General features: G+C 41.4%; 1 protein-coding gene across 1 annotated transcript; it reads left to right on the top strand.

Moving 5' to 3' along the window:
- Nucleotides 1–234: 234 nt before the first annotated feature.
- On the top strand, nt 235–15260 carry umodl1 (uromodulin-like 1; the record flags this gene model as incomplete). Its single annotated transcript, XM_079566766.1, has 16 exons — nt 235–244; nt 377–702; nt 1464–1647; nt 3418–3560; nt 4978–5275; nt 7119–7231; nt 7336–7555; nt 7659–7796; nt 8543–8960; nt 9023–10293; nt 10397–10662; nt 10747–10895; nt 12115–12351; nt 13945–14101; nt 14221–14311; nt 15067–15260. 16 exons carry the CDS (start codon nt 235–237, stop codon nt 15258–15260), a joined length of 4215 nt encoding a protein of 1404 aa, XP_079422892.1.
- Nucleotides 15261–15895: the final 635 nt, after the last annotated feature.

Raw genomic sequence — 15895 nt, 5'->3', positions numbered from 1 at the left:
TTGGGGAATGCTGGCTAAAAGAGGGGAGGAGAGTGTCTGCTCCACAGGGGATTTGGTCGTTGCGTTCACCCTGAACCATGAGTTAACGCCACTTCATCAAAATGCACGCCCTTAAAATGTAGCCAATAAATGCATTTTCTTTAAATGATTAAATTTGACCTGTAAAAAATGACTTGGATACTCTTTGTTTGTCTGGTTTGGGCCCTGAATATGTTTTGCAACGGACAACTCTTAATGAAAGAAGGTAAGGCATGTGTTTTTCAATAGGCTTCTTCTTATATGAATATGTATCAAAATTGACTTCATCTTTTAGAGTGTTACTTTGTTTTATTGAAAGTGTAATCACTAAACATGAAATTATATTATTCTGTTGTAGATTATAGACTTTCTCAATCCGGGTATCATCTCTGTAAAAGCAATGAGACCAGGATTTTGAGTTACACTGTGCAGTATTTGGTGCCTTACACTATTACACAGCAATGTGGTGGTTGGATTCCCTGGAAAACATGTCAAATCACAAAATACCGCCCAACTCAAGTCACGGAGTATAAAACAGTCACGGAGCAGGTGATCAGGTGCTGCGACGGCTACACACAGATCGGCCATTACTGTGCACTAAGTGAGTATGTTTCATCTTCTGATTTTATCAATGATTTCACATTTGATGACGCCGGAGCCTGGCACTTGGTAATTCTGTGCGTCGTCTGTTAAGCCAAGGACAAGGCTTAACAGATGTGGGCACATAATCAGCACTGCTGCCCGTTAATATATGGCCTGTAACATGTTATTTCCTCTGAATGAAGCCGAGGACAGGAGTAGAGAGATCAGTGCCAAACCAGGATCCTGTCCAAGTGCTGATGGGCTCTATGGCAGCAAAGGCTGTGAATGGGACATGGACTGTCTGGGCTGGCAAAAGTGCTGTCAGACATCGAGTTGCTTTGACTGCGCTGATCCCACAAGTCAGTATCAATTAATAAGATGTGACGACATAATACTGTGACATAAAAAAAACTACAGGCTCTTGATTAATCATATCTATTTAACAACAGGCTCTGGTTCTTTTGACCCTGGACTGCTTCAATTCAATGCAACAGTGACAATAAAAGTTGATTATCAGGAGCTAATGTCCAGAGAAGGAGGACTCCACAACCACACCAGGCTGCTTTATGCTATGGTACCTATTTTATTGTTATCTTTAATCTTTATGTAGGTGCCATTTTGCCTTGGACATATAACTTTGATCAGTTGCCAACCAGGGGAAAGGAGTATCGCTCTGAGACCCAGGGTGCCGAGCTGGTTGATTCACCTATTGTGCAGGTTTTATCCTGATGGGGGACAATGAAATACTATGATATACAGAATAGAATATCTTATTTTTTTCCCAGTGACCACATGAAACCCTTTAATATTAAGTGGCTATTCAGAATAAATTTACTAAACTTAATTCGTTTCCTCCGCTGTAGGTAATTGGGGCTCTGGAGTCAAATGTCTCCATTCGTTACCTCAGCTCACAGCCCGTGCACCCGTACAGAACTGCCACCTCTCTAATGATACGCTGCAAGTTGAGCCCTTCCCTTAACAATGTCACGTCTATGCTCCATCGTCTCCTCAAACACGTCCAGGAGGTGTCTTCAGTAACCGTAAAAGGTGAGCAATTGGGTTGACTTCACTAAAAAGGTTTAAGATCTCTCTTGAGGTTATTTTTTTCCCCCCTCCACAGCAGTGACATTCTTATATAGTTTTCGCTATGATTCATGAGGCAGAGAACACAGCGTTCGGGAAAAAATGACTCAGTCGCACCACAGTTTCCTTCTCCCACCACTTCTATTTGAGTGACAGTCATGTGGGATGTTTCCTGCAATGGCGGAAAATAGCACCCCGAACAGGCGCGCACACGTGCACCGAGCGCACGCCCACTCTCCTCTCGCACAGACACAATCTTGAATCAATCACATGTTCATTTGCAAAGAAACACCAGAGCACTGCATCCCCACCATCCCTCATCTGTGCAGGACAATGGGTGATTTTTGCTTCTTATGGACATATAGGCTGCTTTTGATCTCTTAAGTTTCTGTAGAATAAATGTAGTCATTCAATGTTCAGTGTCCTTTCACCCTTTCAGCACAAGCCAATCAGCTATTTTTAGCAGAGGACAGCATGTCAGGCTGGAAAATGGTGCGTCTGAGTCATTAGTGGTAGGAGGGTCGTGAAGGTATACGTTCTCTTGCTCCATTCGTATTCACTTGTCTTCATCCCTGCAGCCATTTTCAGAACAACATAATGCACTGTAACGTAGGACCGCTCCATTATGAGAGCGAATATTTATGGTATAATCAAATTATTATTCTGTGTGTATTCCAAAACAATGCAAAACCATAAAAATAAAAGATTAGATTTGTATAAATTGTATGTATGAAGAAGAGTTTTATCCACCAATCAGAAAGCGGAACTCCCTCCCTTCCTTGCCTGTGCTTCCACCCCTCCCTCCCCACCCCCTGCTTCACACCAAGGAGAGAGACTGTACAAAAGACCCTCTTTTGATCACATATCTCAATAAACAGACCTACAGCCTACTATAGAAATGTATAGACTCATTTTAATAATTGATTTTCTCGACTATATACATTGTGTAAGCTTTGGTTACTAATAATCATGAATATTTAAAAAAATAAAAATAAATAAATAACAATAATAATTGTACAGTCCTGACGTAAAGATATAAGAAAACAGGGCAAAAAAAGACAAATTTGCTGCTAACACTGGGCAGCCAATGCAGGGGTAGGAAACGTCAGGCCCTGAGACTAAGTCCGGTCCTCCAGTACACATCCTCTGGCACCCGTTATGAGACTGAAACTTTTACAATATTCAAAAAATATTATCAGTACCTAAAGAAGACTTCCAAACCCCTTGCTTAGTCTATTCTATGAATCATACTGTAAGAAAAAGAAATCTTCATGACCAAGAAAAGTTGCCTTGCCCTGGTCTTGTGGTCAAAGCTGCTGCACTTATGGCAGAGCACATTCTTGTCCTCAGTGTTGTGATTTTGAGTCTTGGCTTCGACTCCAAGCTCTGACAATTTGCTGAAAGTCTCTCTACACTCCACACCCCCTGCTTCACCCTGAGCTGTCCTGTAGAATAAAGTATACAGACCAAAAAAATCCTTAACACAGCCAACAGCAAAAGATAAATGATGATTTGCATGCTTTAGGACCATATTAGTAAAAGTGAGTAAATCTACCAAGAGAACATTTGCAGACTGCTGTTAGTAGGAGAAATAATATTGCTAGGAGAACATTTAATAGCGATCAAATAGCTGTGAAAGCCACACAACAAAAACAATCTTTCTCAACCACTGCAGAAAACACAGTGGCAGAATTGCTGCATTGTTAGTTTTGTAATCATCATCTATTATTACAGACATTGACGAATGCGCGCTGCCTTTTCTCCACCGGTGCTCACCTCACGCCTCATGCGTGAACACGTTTGGCCTCTATTACTGCACCTGTCGCCCTGGATACACCGACGTGGACTCCACCAACCCAGGAACCAACTGCACAGGTTAAATTTGCATCGTTTCCTTTAGTTGCCAAGGTAAAACTGCCTGTCCGTGTGGCGGTGACGCACTGACAGCAGGAGGCATTGCTTGTAAAAAGTTATTTATCTGTATTTGTGAATAAATCAGCATTACAGTATTTACAAAAAACATATATATCCTGCTTTGAACTATAAATGATACCTTTGCAACTGACTATCAAGTCCAGATGCTAGTTTTAGTATTGTTAGGGATTGGGGGTGGATTATTTTGTCATGCCTAATAGGAGTTGGTAAAGCTGCATTAAAACATTGCTCTTTAAATTATGATTATGCAATAACTACTGTGTTGTTTTGTAGCTCTGTCCACCCTTCCACCTAATATTACATGCTTCCCGCCCATGACCACAACAACTCTGAGTGGCATGACTTGCGCTCCGACGGTATCTTACACTAGTGAGACATCCACGCCCTCAACCACTTGCCGTAAGAGATTTCCTCTGTTTTGTCTGATTCACTATTGCTGCACGATATTTGAAAATCATGTAATTGTGATTTTTTTTTCTGTCCTTTGAGAAATAATGCAATTGTAATGAGATTAAAATGAGTGATAAGTTTGCAAAGTGCGAAGAGTAGAGTGAAATTTAAAAGTTAACAATCAAATTCCTCCCCTCTTTAACCAGAAAGCACTTTTTAGTTTGCAAAATGAGGTGAGCAGGAACAGAATCAAGAGTAAACGCTCAAGCTCCTCCCCCTCCCTACTGATTGGCTGGTCCAGAAGAAAAACTCATTTGTCAACGGGGGAGGATACTGGACTCAGATTAGTTGCTTTACATCACAATGCAAGACCAGGTGGTCAATTTTGCACATTTTATAAAATGTTTAATACATTTAAACTTACAGACCATCACTTTAACGTTTATGTTTCAAATGTTGGTTCATGGTGTACATTAGAGATAAGACTGAAATATGGACTGATAAAACTAATTTGAGATTCACAGTAATTTCAGAACCTGTTTGTAGAGTTTACACATAACTAAATAAGTGATTCTTAAAATTTTTACACCAAATCAAGATAGAATTGGACTAATCCAGGCCGAAAATAGATCTGAATTTCACAAAATTATGTCTAAACTGGGTTAAAATCATGAAAAAACATTTTTTTTTGTAGTCCCCTTGCCAAGGTGTAAAAAGGCATTAAAATAAATCAAATCAAATGATAACTAATTAAAATAAAGTCTAATCTATTACAGATTAGTAACACCTGAATCCGCCCATGTAAGACCCATAGTTCTATTGGTTCACAAACCAGTTTCAGACCAACTGACCCAAAAGTGCATTATTTGCAGTTTTCTAGTTGTTGTGACTATTTAAATTGCGATTTTTATTCAGTTGCCATTAATCTTGCCGCCCTAATTAACTTCGATTGACAAACCTTGCTCCTAATCCAATCCCACCTTTACCTTATTGACCCCAGCTCTCCCCCGCATCGCCGACCTGCGAGCGGCCAACGTCACCAGCACGTCATTCCGTATCCACTGGTCGAGCCAATTCCCAGGAAACCAGAGCTACAGAGTTGCTCTGAGTAAAGGGGCAAAGGTCATCGTTCTTAATGACACCAGTCAGACAATTGTGGAGATGAGTGGGCTGCAGGCCGGAGTGCTGTATGTGGTCACCGTTACGCCGTACGCATGTGGGAGGCAAGGAAGTGGCTTACAACTGACTATCAAGACGGGTAAGAATGGTGGAGGTTTTATGATTTATTCAGATTTCTTAGTATGAACTTATTTTCTGTAGCATTGGTATTTCCCTTTTCCAAACTTAAAATTATGCATATGTATTAAAAAAATCAGGAAAATTAAATGAACCTTAATATCTCCTGGACCCACCGTCTACTGGTGCATTGGGAGTGAAAATACTCTAAATAAAGCTAAAAACAATAGTTGTCAGCCATAGAAAGAAATGTGTTTTCTTAAATGATCAGAACTAGATCAATGAAGCACTAAAAGCACACAGGCAGGACATCAGCTAGTGGGTTGCAGGCGTTGCAAGATTCCTCAAATATGCATGAATGAGAGAAAACACAACTCATGAATGAATTTCAACATTTCAAAGGCCATAATTCAGGGGTCTTTGAGTGCCTCAGTTTTGTATCTTTTTAAAGTCAAATGCTGATCCCTGCACTGAAGAGCACCAAAGTTAGATTTTTTGAAAGAACCAGTATATCCAAGCAGCACTCCTGCATGTTTTAGTTTCCATAATAAATCTTTTTCATTGAGGGCTGCATATTGAAGTTTACCTGGCTTTAAGGGCCACAAATCAGTTACCCATGCTTTAGGTAGGTGCATTCATAAAGGTTTCAGTGACCCAGTGGATGCTTGGGTCGCTAGCACAACGCCTTTACCATCCTTTAATGACCATCCCAATGGCCTGTGTGACATTCCAGGATCAATTGTTTTTTCAGGTTTTCACTGTTGATTGAATTGATCCTGAAGCATCATAGGAGCCACCGGGATGGAAAGCAAAGGCACCATGCTAACCATCAGCCCTTTGGGTCGCTAAAAGGTTCTTTTAATGCACCTTTAAATGGGGCTAGATGCAAGCTAGCCAATTTATACTCACTACTGCCACCTCAGGTCATACGTGTAACTGCAGCTTCTATATTAAGCTCGTGCATGACGTCACTTCGGACCCGAATTAACACCTTTTTGAGTGACAGTGCAGGATTTTAGAGGCAGTTCTGGTCAATAGGTCTGGGCTCATTCTACACCTTAGGACAGTGGTTCTTAACCTTTTGGAGGTGCGACCCCCATTACAACAGTTAAAGGGGTTCGTGACCCCCCCTGCCCGGGTCACACTGTGAAAAATAGGAACATTAGCCTTCATAATTCTTAAAAAACAAAGAAAAAAACAAATGGCTAAAATAAATTCATCAAATTATGAACATATAATGGCACTCTGGTAAAATAGCACACACATTCGACAATAAAACATTATAATATACGCTAATAAAAATATGTATATTTTGTCTACATGATCTGGCGACCCCCCAAATTTGTCTCGCGACCCCCTTGGGGGTCCCGACCCCAAGGTTGAGAACCACTGCCTTAGGACATACTTATACATACTTACATACTTATACATACTTATTAGGAAATACTTAATTTTAACATGTTTAAACTCTGTATAGTCCCTTTAATTAACAAAAATGTTAATTTTCGAGGCTATAATTATGTAGAATAACCTAAAGGCCCACAAAAAATTATTTCAGGGCTGCATTTGGCCCCCAGGCCGCACTTTGGGCACCACACATAAGCCATCTGCATTGATAATAGTGTCATCATTTGCACGTTTGTCTAAAAATGGCGGCTTGTGTTTCCTTTTAATGATGTGTAATTTCCTACGACTATGCATCAAGAAACAAATAGTTAAAGTCCTTTTGCATCCCATGTCTCATCCCAACACAGATGTTGTTTTGAGGTGCCCAAAAAGAGATTTATAAACCGCAGTTATGCAAAAACAGACTTTTCTGAGTTAACTTCTCTTTGGCAAAGCGATGTCTCATCCACTTGTCTCTTCCTTTGTAGATGCACAGACCTTGGACGCCACAGCTCGACTTACTAACGTCAACTACACTGGTGACTTACAAAATGCCTCCAGCACTTCCTACTTAAACCTCACTGCCAGCATTTACATGGAGGTGAGCAAAGACACAGCACTGATTGCGCTTTGAGTCACACGCTATTATAAAAATATCCATTGTTTCATCACCGTGGCTTGCCCTAACACTGACGTCACCATCAGATCTACCGGTCCCTTTCCCCCGAGATGAGGGCCTTGGTGGACGCGGGCCGAGTGAGAATCGAGATCACAGGCTTTGCGCCGGGCAGCGTGGTCGTCAGTTTCACCCTCGTTTTCATCCTGACTCAAGGCGAGGACATCAACAACGTGTCCTTGGCCTTGATAAACTCGCTCATGAACAGCTCCAAGTATGATGTGGACGCAAACAAGACAGAGATCAATGGTAATGCCCATGATGATTATTCCAAATGCCAGATTTTTTCAGTTTTGTCAAGTCGTTTGTGCGAATGACAAACTTGTAAATGTCATCTAACCCGTTTCTGCAGATCGGGATGAATGCACGTCAGGAGAAAATGACTGCTCGCTGTCTGCGACGTGTGCTAACACCCAGGGGTCTTACACTTGTGCGTGTTTGGTGGGTTTTGTGGATGGCGACCCAGAACGGCCTGGCCGGTCTTGTCAAGGTATAAACCAGATAATTATAGAAATATGCAAGAATCCTGTATGTCCGTGGTTCTCAAACTTTTCACACCAATAAAACACTATACAATATTTCACCTTCCACCAGGACTACTTCTACATAGGGTTTAAAATAGGCCTAAATAGGTTCAAGTTGTAGAATTTGATAATCATAATGTCAAATGGAGGACGGGTGGCAAAACAACTCTGTGGGAGATTCACTGTTTTTGAAAGAAATCTGACATAGGAATTGGTCCCCACACCTGGATTGTTAATGAAAGGCTCAAAGTCCTTTCAATTGGCCAATATCACAGACACGTTTTTCAATAATTTCACCACTTTTGGACAACTTTATGAGGGAAATAATTGGACATTAGAAGATTAGATCATTTTTGGTGACAGAGAAGATGGTTGTTTGTTTATTTGTTTGTATACATTGTCCTTGTAGGGCATTTTGTCCTCGTCCTGCATTTAACCCATGTCTTATGTGGATATGCATAAACCAAGTCGAAACATCTGCATTTTGAAAGGCACCAATATCCACCCCCTCAAATTTAAGCTACAGGCACGTGGATGCAACCTATTGGACTTAAAGATGTCTAAACTCGATATGACCTACAACACCATATAAAAGACATTACATAAGTATACATGAAATTATCTCATACCATCACTGTACCAAAGTTTGAGAACCACTGCTATATTATGTACCGTTGTAGGGAGTCCTCATTAATGTAATTGTACTTTGCAGCAAATACCACCACGACTTTGGGAGCAACAGTATCACAGACAACAATATTTAATCCCACTAATCAACAAACCAGTGTAACATCAGAGTCGACCACGCAGAGAGTAATGCCAACAACTGCCACTACTACCTCTACGGCGACCGTTGCTGCCCCCACAATGACCACTGCTGCCCCGACAACCACTGCTCCAACCACGACAACCATCTCTGCTCCTTCAACAACTACCACCAATACCCCAACCACCACCGCTTCCTTGACAACAACCACCACAGAATCCTTGACAACCACCACAGCTTCTTTGACAACCATGACAGCTGCCTTAACAACCACCCCCACCCCCTCAACAACCATGACAGCTTCCTCCACAACCACGGCAGCTTCCTTGACAACCACCCCTGCTTCCTCGACAATCATGCCTGCGTCCTTGACGACCACCCCCACTCCCCCAACAACCATGACTGCTTCCTCCACAACCACGACAGCTTCCTTGACAACCACCCCTGCTTCCTCGACAATCATGCCTGCTTCCTTGACGACCACCCCCACCCCCCCAACAACTATGACAGCTTCCTCCACAACCACGGCAGCTTCCTTGACAACCACCCCTGCTTCCTCGACAATCATGCCTGCGTCCTTGACGACCACCCCCACCCCCCCAACAACCATGACTGCTTCCTCCACAACCACGACAGCTTCCTTGACAACCACCCCTGCTTCCTCGACAAGCATGCCTGCTTCCTTGACGACCACCCCCACCCCCCCAACAACCACGACAGCTTCCCCAACAACCACAACAGCTTCCTTGACAATCATGCCTGCTTCCTTGACAACCACCCCTGCTTCCTCGACAAGCATGCCTGCTTCCTTGATGACCACCCCCGCTCTCCCAACAACCATGACAGCTTCTCCAACAACCACGACAGCTTCCCTGACAACCACAACAGCTTCCTTGACAATCATGCCTGCTACCTTGACAACCACCCTTGCTCCAACAACCTTGACAGCTTCCCCGCCAACCACGACAGCTTCCTTAACAACCACCCCTGCTTCCTCGACAATCATGCCTGCTTCCTTGACAACCACCCCCGCTCCAACAACCTTGACAGCTTCCGCGACAACCACAACAGCTTCCTTGACAACCACCCCTGCTTCCTTGACAATCATGCCTTCTTCCATGACAACCACCCCCGCTCCAACAACCTTGACAGCTTCCCTGACAACCACGACAGCTTCCTTGACTTCCCTGACAACCACGACAGCTTCCTTGACAACCACCTCTGCTTCCTTGACAATCATGCCTGCTTCCTTGACAACCACCCCTGCTCCTCCAACAACCTTGACAGCTTCCCCAACAACTACGACAGCTTCCTTGACAACCACCCCTGCTTCCTCGACAATCATGCCTGCTTCCTTGACAACCACCGCCGCTCCAACAACCTTGACAGCTTCCCCGACAACCACGACAGCTTCCTTGACAACAATCGCAGCTTCCTCAACAACCACCCCTGCGTCCCCAACAACCACAAAAGCTTTCTTGACAACCACCCCCGCTCCCCCAACTACCACGACAGCTTCCTCGACAACTTCCTTGACAACAACCACAACTTCCTTGACAACAACCGCAGCTTCCTTGACAACAACCGTAGCTTCCTTGACAACCTCCACAGCTTCCTCGACAACCACCACAGCTTCCACGACAATCCCTCCACTGACAATCACAACGGTGACCACAACAACCGCCACCGCTGCCATGGCAACTACTACTACCTCACCAACATCATTCTCTACTGCAGCTTCCACTACTTTTATAGCAACAGCAGCTTCTTCCACCACAAAAACCGCTGATCCTGCAACAGCCCAGCCTGCAACCACCACAACTGCCCGTCAGATTGTACCCTTCGTCGTCAAAACAATAAATATCTCGGCATCTGAGGCCATCGCAGTGAAGTGCAATTTGGCTTCCATCACGGTGACAGTGGCCAGGGATTTCCTCCAGAGCAGCTACATCACAGAGGCGGCCCTGCACCTGGGGATGGCGGAGTGTGGTGTCAACGGAGGCAATGCCACCCATGCCCAGCTGACCGTGGCCTGGGACGACTGCAATACTCTTCTTAAGCATGTTGTGAGTCACGCTGTTTTCATTGTCTTCTCGCGTAATAGGAATTGTTAGTGCAGGTCTTTAACCGCCACTTTTCTCGTCTTTTAGAATGACAGCTACTACACTGTCTCTGTGACGCTGTTCAACTCCATTAACTCATCGAACAAAATACAAGCGCCGAAGATAAAGCTGGAGATACCTGTAATATGCACATACAACAAGAGCAGTCTCATTACTTCAGACTTTGGCTCAATGGGGTAAGCCCAAACCTTTTCACTAAGGGACGCATATTGAAGTGTTTTCAGTGTGGAGGGCCAGTGATCAGTGGGAAAAGGTTATATTAGTGTATGATTATGAAACGTATAGTAAACAGTACCAACTCTGGCAATATGTTCCAATTCAACAAGGAGCCAAAGGCCACCGAAATTGATTTGAGGGCCGCATTTGGCTCCTGGGCCAGACTTTGGGAACCCCAGGGATAACATTTATCACTCAGTGCAAAACATTTCTAGAAAAAATGTGCTACATTTTCTTGTAATAAGATTTTTTTTTAATAGTAACAAGCAGAGGCGGGCAGTACTCATTTACATTTACTCAAGTGCATGTACTGTAGTAATATTTTGAAGTAATTGTACTTCAAAAGTAGTTTTTTTTTACTTCTACTTGAGTAATATTATAATGAAGTATCTGTACTCGTATTTGAGGGGGAGAAAAGTTACTCGCTCCACAGTGAGTAAATCTTTAATCGGCAACAGCTTCATATGACACATAATATCTATATAGTTAATGTACTTTACGCTTGATAAAAAATATTTTTGTATATTTTTCTGGCATTTCCTTTTTGGAAATACTAGACTTTTTTTTTTAACATCATTTCATGTTTTGTTTCTCATCATTTATGTCACGACTGAATCATAAATTAGACTTCTGCGCTCAAACAGTTACTCGGTACACACAATATTGAAGTTGCACTTTCCCCTGAGGTACTACTTGAGTAATTATTTTGGTCACTACTTTTTACTTTTAGTACAATTACTTCAAAGTAATGCTTACTTGAGCAAATATTTTGAATTCTCTACACACCTAATAATGTTGGAGTACTGCATGCAGACACCATATTTCCTAGTCTTGTACTTTGTCTTTTTTTTTCCAGAAGAACTTTTCTAATGTCTAATTTATTAAACTTTGTGCCCCAAACAATGAGGCAGTTTTTGTTTTTTTTACACTACTTCCAAATAAATCCTAGTATCCTAATAAAACCCTATAAATTTAAACCGGGGTCTATCCATTATCCACATTTTATTGCCAAAAATATTGGCAGTTTTGGACATTTTCATCCATAACAAGCCTTATGTGTATGCGAAAATTTCAAGACTCTTTCTCATATCGGAAAATGTTCCAATTTCAAATATTTTCCCTGATCACTTGCAGTGTCCCGCCAAAACTACCAACTTCTGCTTTTCACCTCTTGCACAGGTACGACACGATCAAGGACGTCATCACGGGCTCCGGGATGTTCCAGGTGATCGTGCAGCTGATGAACGGCACGGTGCCTCTGCCCCACAACTTCAGCCTGTCCCCCAGCGAATCCGTGATGGTGGTGGTCAGCCTCAACACCTCTGTGGACAAGATCAAAGTGGTCATCAACAAGTGCTGGGCCACTCCCACCGCCAACCCTTCACTCCTGTCCAGATACATCTTCATGGAGAACAGGTCCAGAATATGCTGAACTTGCTGAATTTGTTTCGTTCATGATGCTTTATATTTTTGAGTTCCTAATTGAGGACAGGGGAGTGTTCAACTCACTCTAAGGTCAAGTGTGAGGTTTGTGAAAATGGCAATAAAACCAACTCTGATTCTGAATTGACTGTTCTTGAAAGAAATCTCCAGACTTAAAATGCTCTTATGGTCAACCTTATCAAATTTGTTGCCATACTAATCTTGTGATCTAAAATTATTGCACTTGAGACTCCAGTTCTTCATTCACGGAGACACTAATGCATGCTTTTATCACCAGTCGTATCAACTACTGTAATGCCCTTCTTTCTGGTCTTCCCAAAAAGAGTATATCAGGGTTACAACTTTGCTCAGCTCGTGTCCTGACGAAGACCAGCAGGCGGGACCACATTACACCGGTTTTAGAATCGCTGCATTGGCTCCCCGTGTGTTTCAGGATCAACTTTAAAGTTCTTTTAATGGTTTTTAAATGTCTTAATGGTCTTGGTCCTTCCTATCTTTCAGAACTGCTTTTACCTTATGAGCTTTCACGGCCCCTTCGCTCCTCCGGCAGGGGTCTCCTAGTTATTCCTTAAGTCAACAAAAAGACTCACGGCGAGGCGTCTTTCCAATATTACGGCCCTCGCCTCTGGAACGACCTGAGGAGGAGCTCAGAGCTGCAGAGAACGTTCATGTTTTTAAGAGCAGCTCAAGACCCACCTTTTTAGCTTAGCTTTTAACTGTTTAACTTAAATCTATTTATTTAGTCCTAATATATAATATATATGGGAGGGTGTGCCAGGCGTATTGTTTTGAATGTTGTAATCTGTAAAGCACTTTGTGATACCTTTCGGTATGAAAATCGCTTTATAAATAAAGTTAAATTTGATTTGATTTGATATACTTCGATACTATCGATACCAGTCCTGGACCCGGTACTTGAACAATATCTTTTCAGAATATACAGTATACTACATCTTTCATTGTCAAGGACCATAAAAGAAGAAAAAAATGTGCATTTATTCCATTTAAAAAACAAACCAAAACCGAGCATATTTTCTTTAGTTTGGCTTTACCCAAATCTAAAAGCTTCATGAAAAAACAAGCGACTAAAATGAGAAACAAACGAGGATGAAAATGCGACAAGAGCAACACAAGTGATGAAAAAGTGACGAAAATATTCCAAAAATGTATTAAAAAATGTGACGAAAAAGTGATGAAAATATTCCAAAGTGAAAAAAGTGGCAAAAATGTGACGACAATATTCCAAAAAAGTAATTAAATAAAGTGACGAAAATATTACAAAAAGTAAAAAAAAAAAGAATTATGAAAAAGTAGCAAAAATTTGACGAATATGCAATGATAAACAATGCAATGAAAAGAAAATGTCAAAAAAGGTTGTGACAACACGGCAAAAATGTGAGAAAAAAATCCATAAACTTTTAGATTTGGGTAAAGCCAAACTGGAGAAATGCCGGGGTTAAGAGGTTAAACTATGATGATTTTAACTCATATATATGAACACAATCTATTTATTAATTTGGTCAACACTGGAATTGCGGTACTTAAACGGCTATTTTCCATCTACAGGTGTTCAATAAACCCTTTCACCACGGTCATCACAAACGGGAACTCCAGCTCGTCCAGCTTGTCCGTGCAGATATTCTCCTTCGTTGACCTGAGGATCATCTATCTGCACTGCCAGGTGGAAATATGCGTGGAGCTCGACTCGGCCTCCTGCGCGCCCGTGAGTACAGACCAAGCCAATAACTCCACATTTGTTACAGTCCCTGCCAGCCTCTGCACGACAAATCCAATCTAAAATAAGAGTTCAGAAGTAATACCAAAATCCATGTTCAATTTCAGGACTGTGTGCAGAGGACCTCCCGCTCTGGCTCTAGAAGCACCGTAGGGAGGGCTCTGGCCACTTCAGGACCTCTGTTCTTGCAGGAAGATGGTGAGGACGTAGGGCAGAGGTGGAGAGCCAAATAATTAAACTAAAACAGTACTTGGTGAAAATACCACTTGTAGAGTAAATGTTTCAGTGTTAAAATCTTATGCTCAAAAATGTATTATTCTTATAATTTTTCAAGATATAATTTGCAACAATAACGGAGGTTTATTTAAATATGTTATACTTATAAACACTTTATCTATGTAAATGACATCACATAACAATACACACAACAAGAAGAAATATTGCACTGATTTTAAATGTTTTCAGCCTTAAGATTAGTACAAGCACTAATTACATTTTGCTGTAGGGCTGGGGTCCGGACCTGTAATGTTTGGAAACCCCCCTGTCATAGGACAGACAAAAACATAAAAAATATTTTCAAAGAGTACCTCATGAAAATTATATTAAAGAGATGATTCTTGGGATAAGATACAATAAAACTAATGTAATTTCAAATCAATTCAGATAAGAAATATTTCATCATCACTTGAGTAAATATAACTAAGTACTTTGAACAAACAAATATTTCATGAGCATAAACAAACTTTCGTCAGATTATATTCTTTCAATAACACTTCTAATTATAAACGGGGATTAATTGTATTTATTTAGGCTATATTTTCTCCAATGAAAATGTCACCCTGGATTATTCCGCAGCGTGGCTTTATTTAAAACGCGTCATATATTTCTATGCATACAACATGTGCATAGAAATATGTTAAAAGTTTGACCTTTTCCGCACTCTGTTTCCGCAGATCCATTTGAAGAGGGATACGACACCGCGTCACTCATCGGACTGTCCTGTCTCGGTGTTGGTTTGACGATCTTCTTCATTATTGGGTTTGTCTGTCTTTTTTATTATCAAAGGAATCGCATTGGACACTACAACTTCAACAGCAACAACAGACCCAAAGAAGAGAATTTCACCGTTCTTACCTTGAGCGCATAGACTTTTTGTGGGTTTTTGCAGTATCCTGACGCTGAAACTGAAATGTTTGCAGTTTGCACGTGGACGTTCTCTTCTTTTGCACCGCTACGAAGCACCTCAGTGGGGCGCTCTTTCCACTTTAGCGTAATAAAAGCGTCTCAGCTCATGATAACCTTGCCTACAGCCAACATTGTCAAAGCAGTGACATTGCACTGTAATACTTCATTAGAAAATAGTCATGTGTATCTGCTCAAAGGGAACGTTGTAGCTGTAAAATGCTGTAAACTGTCATTTTCCTTTGTCTTCCTTTAAAAAGACAGAAAACCACCTGTTAAACATGGCTAATCTATATTTATAATAGTATATGTACAAAATCAGGGAGTGATATTTCTTACATTTAGTGAAGCACTTTGATCATGGATTATGAATTATGCTCTACAGATAAACTTGCCTTGCCTAATTGTTTAGTTATAGTATTTTTTCTTAAAATGATTATTATATTTTTATAATCGCAAAGTTAAGTTTCTTCTTTATGTGTTGCAATATCTGTAAACCCTGCAGGGATCAATAAAGTAATTCTAATTCTGATATAGCCTACAACCATTAGCCTATACTTTGCTGAATTATTGTCAAAAGTACTGAAATATTTGTAAATA

The sequence above is a fragment of the Gobius niger genome (assembly GCF_951799975.1).
Source record: "Gobius niger genome assembly, chromosome: 11".
Lineage (NCBI taxonomy): Eukaryota > Metazoa > Chordata > Actinopteri > Gobiiformes > Gobiidae > Gobius > Gobius niger.
Note: the sequence above shows the minus strand (reverse complement) of the source record. Positions and strands in the feature narration are given on the sequence as shown.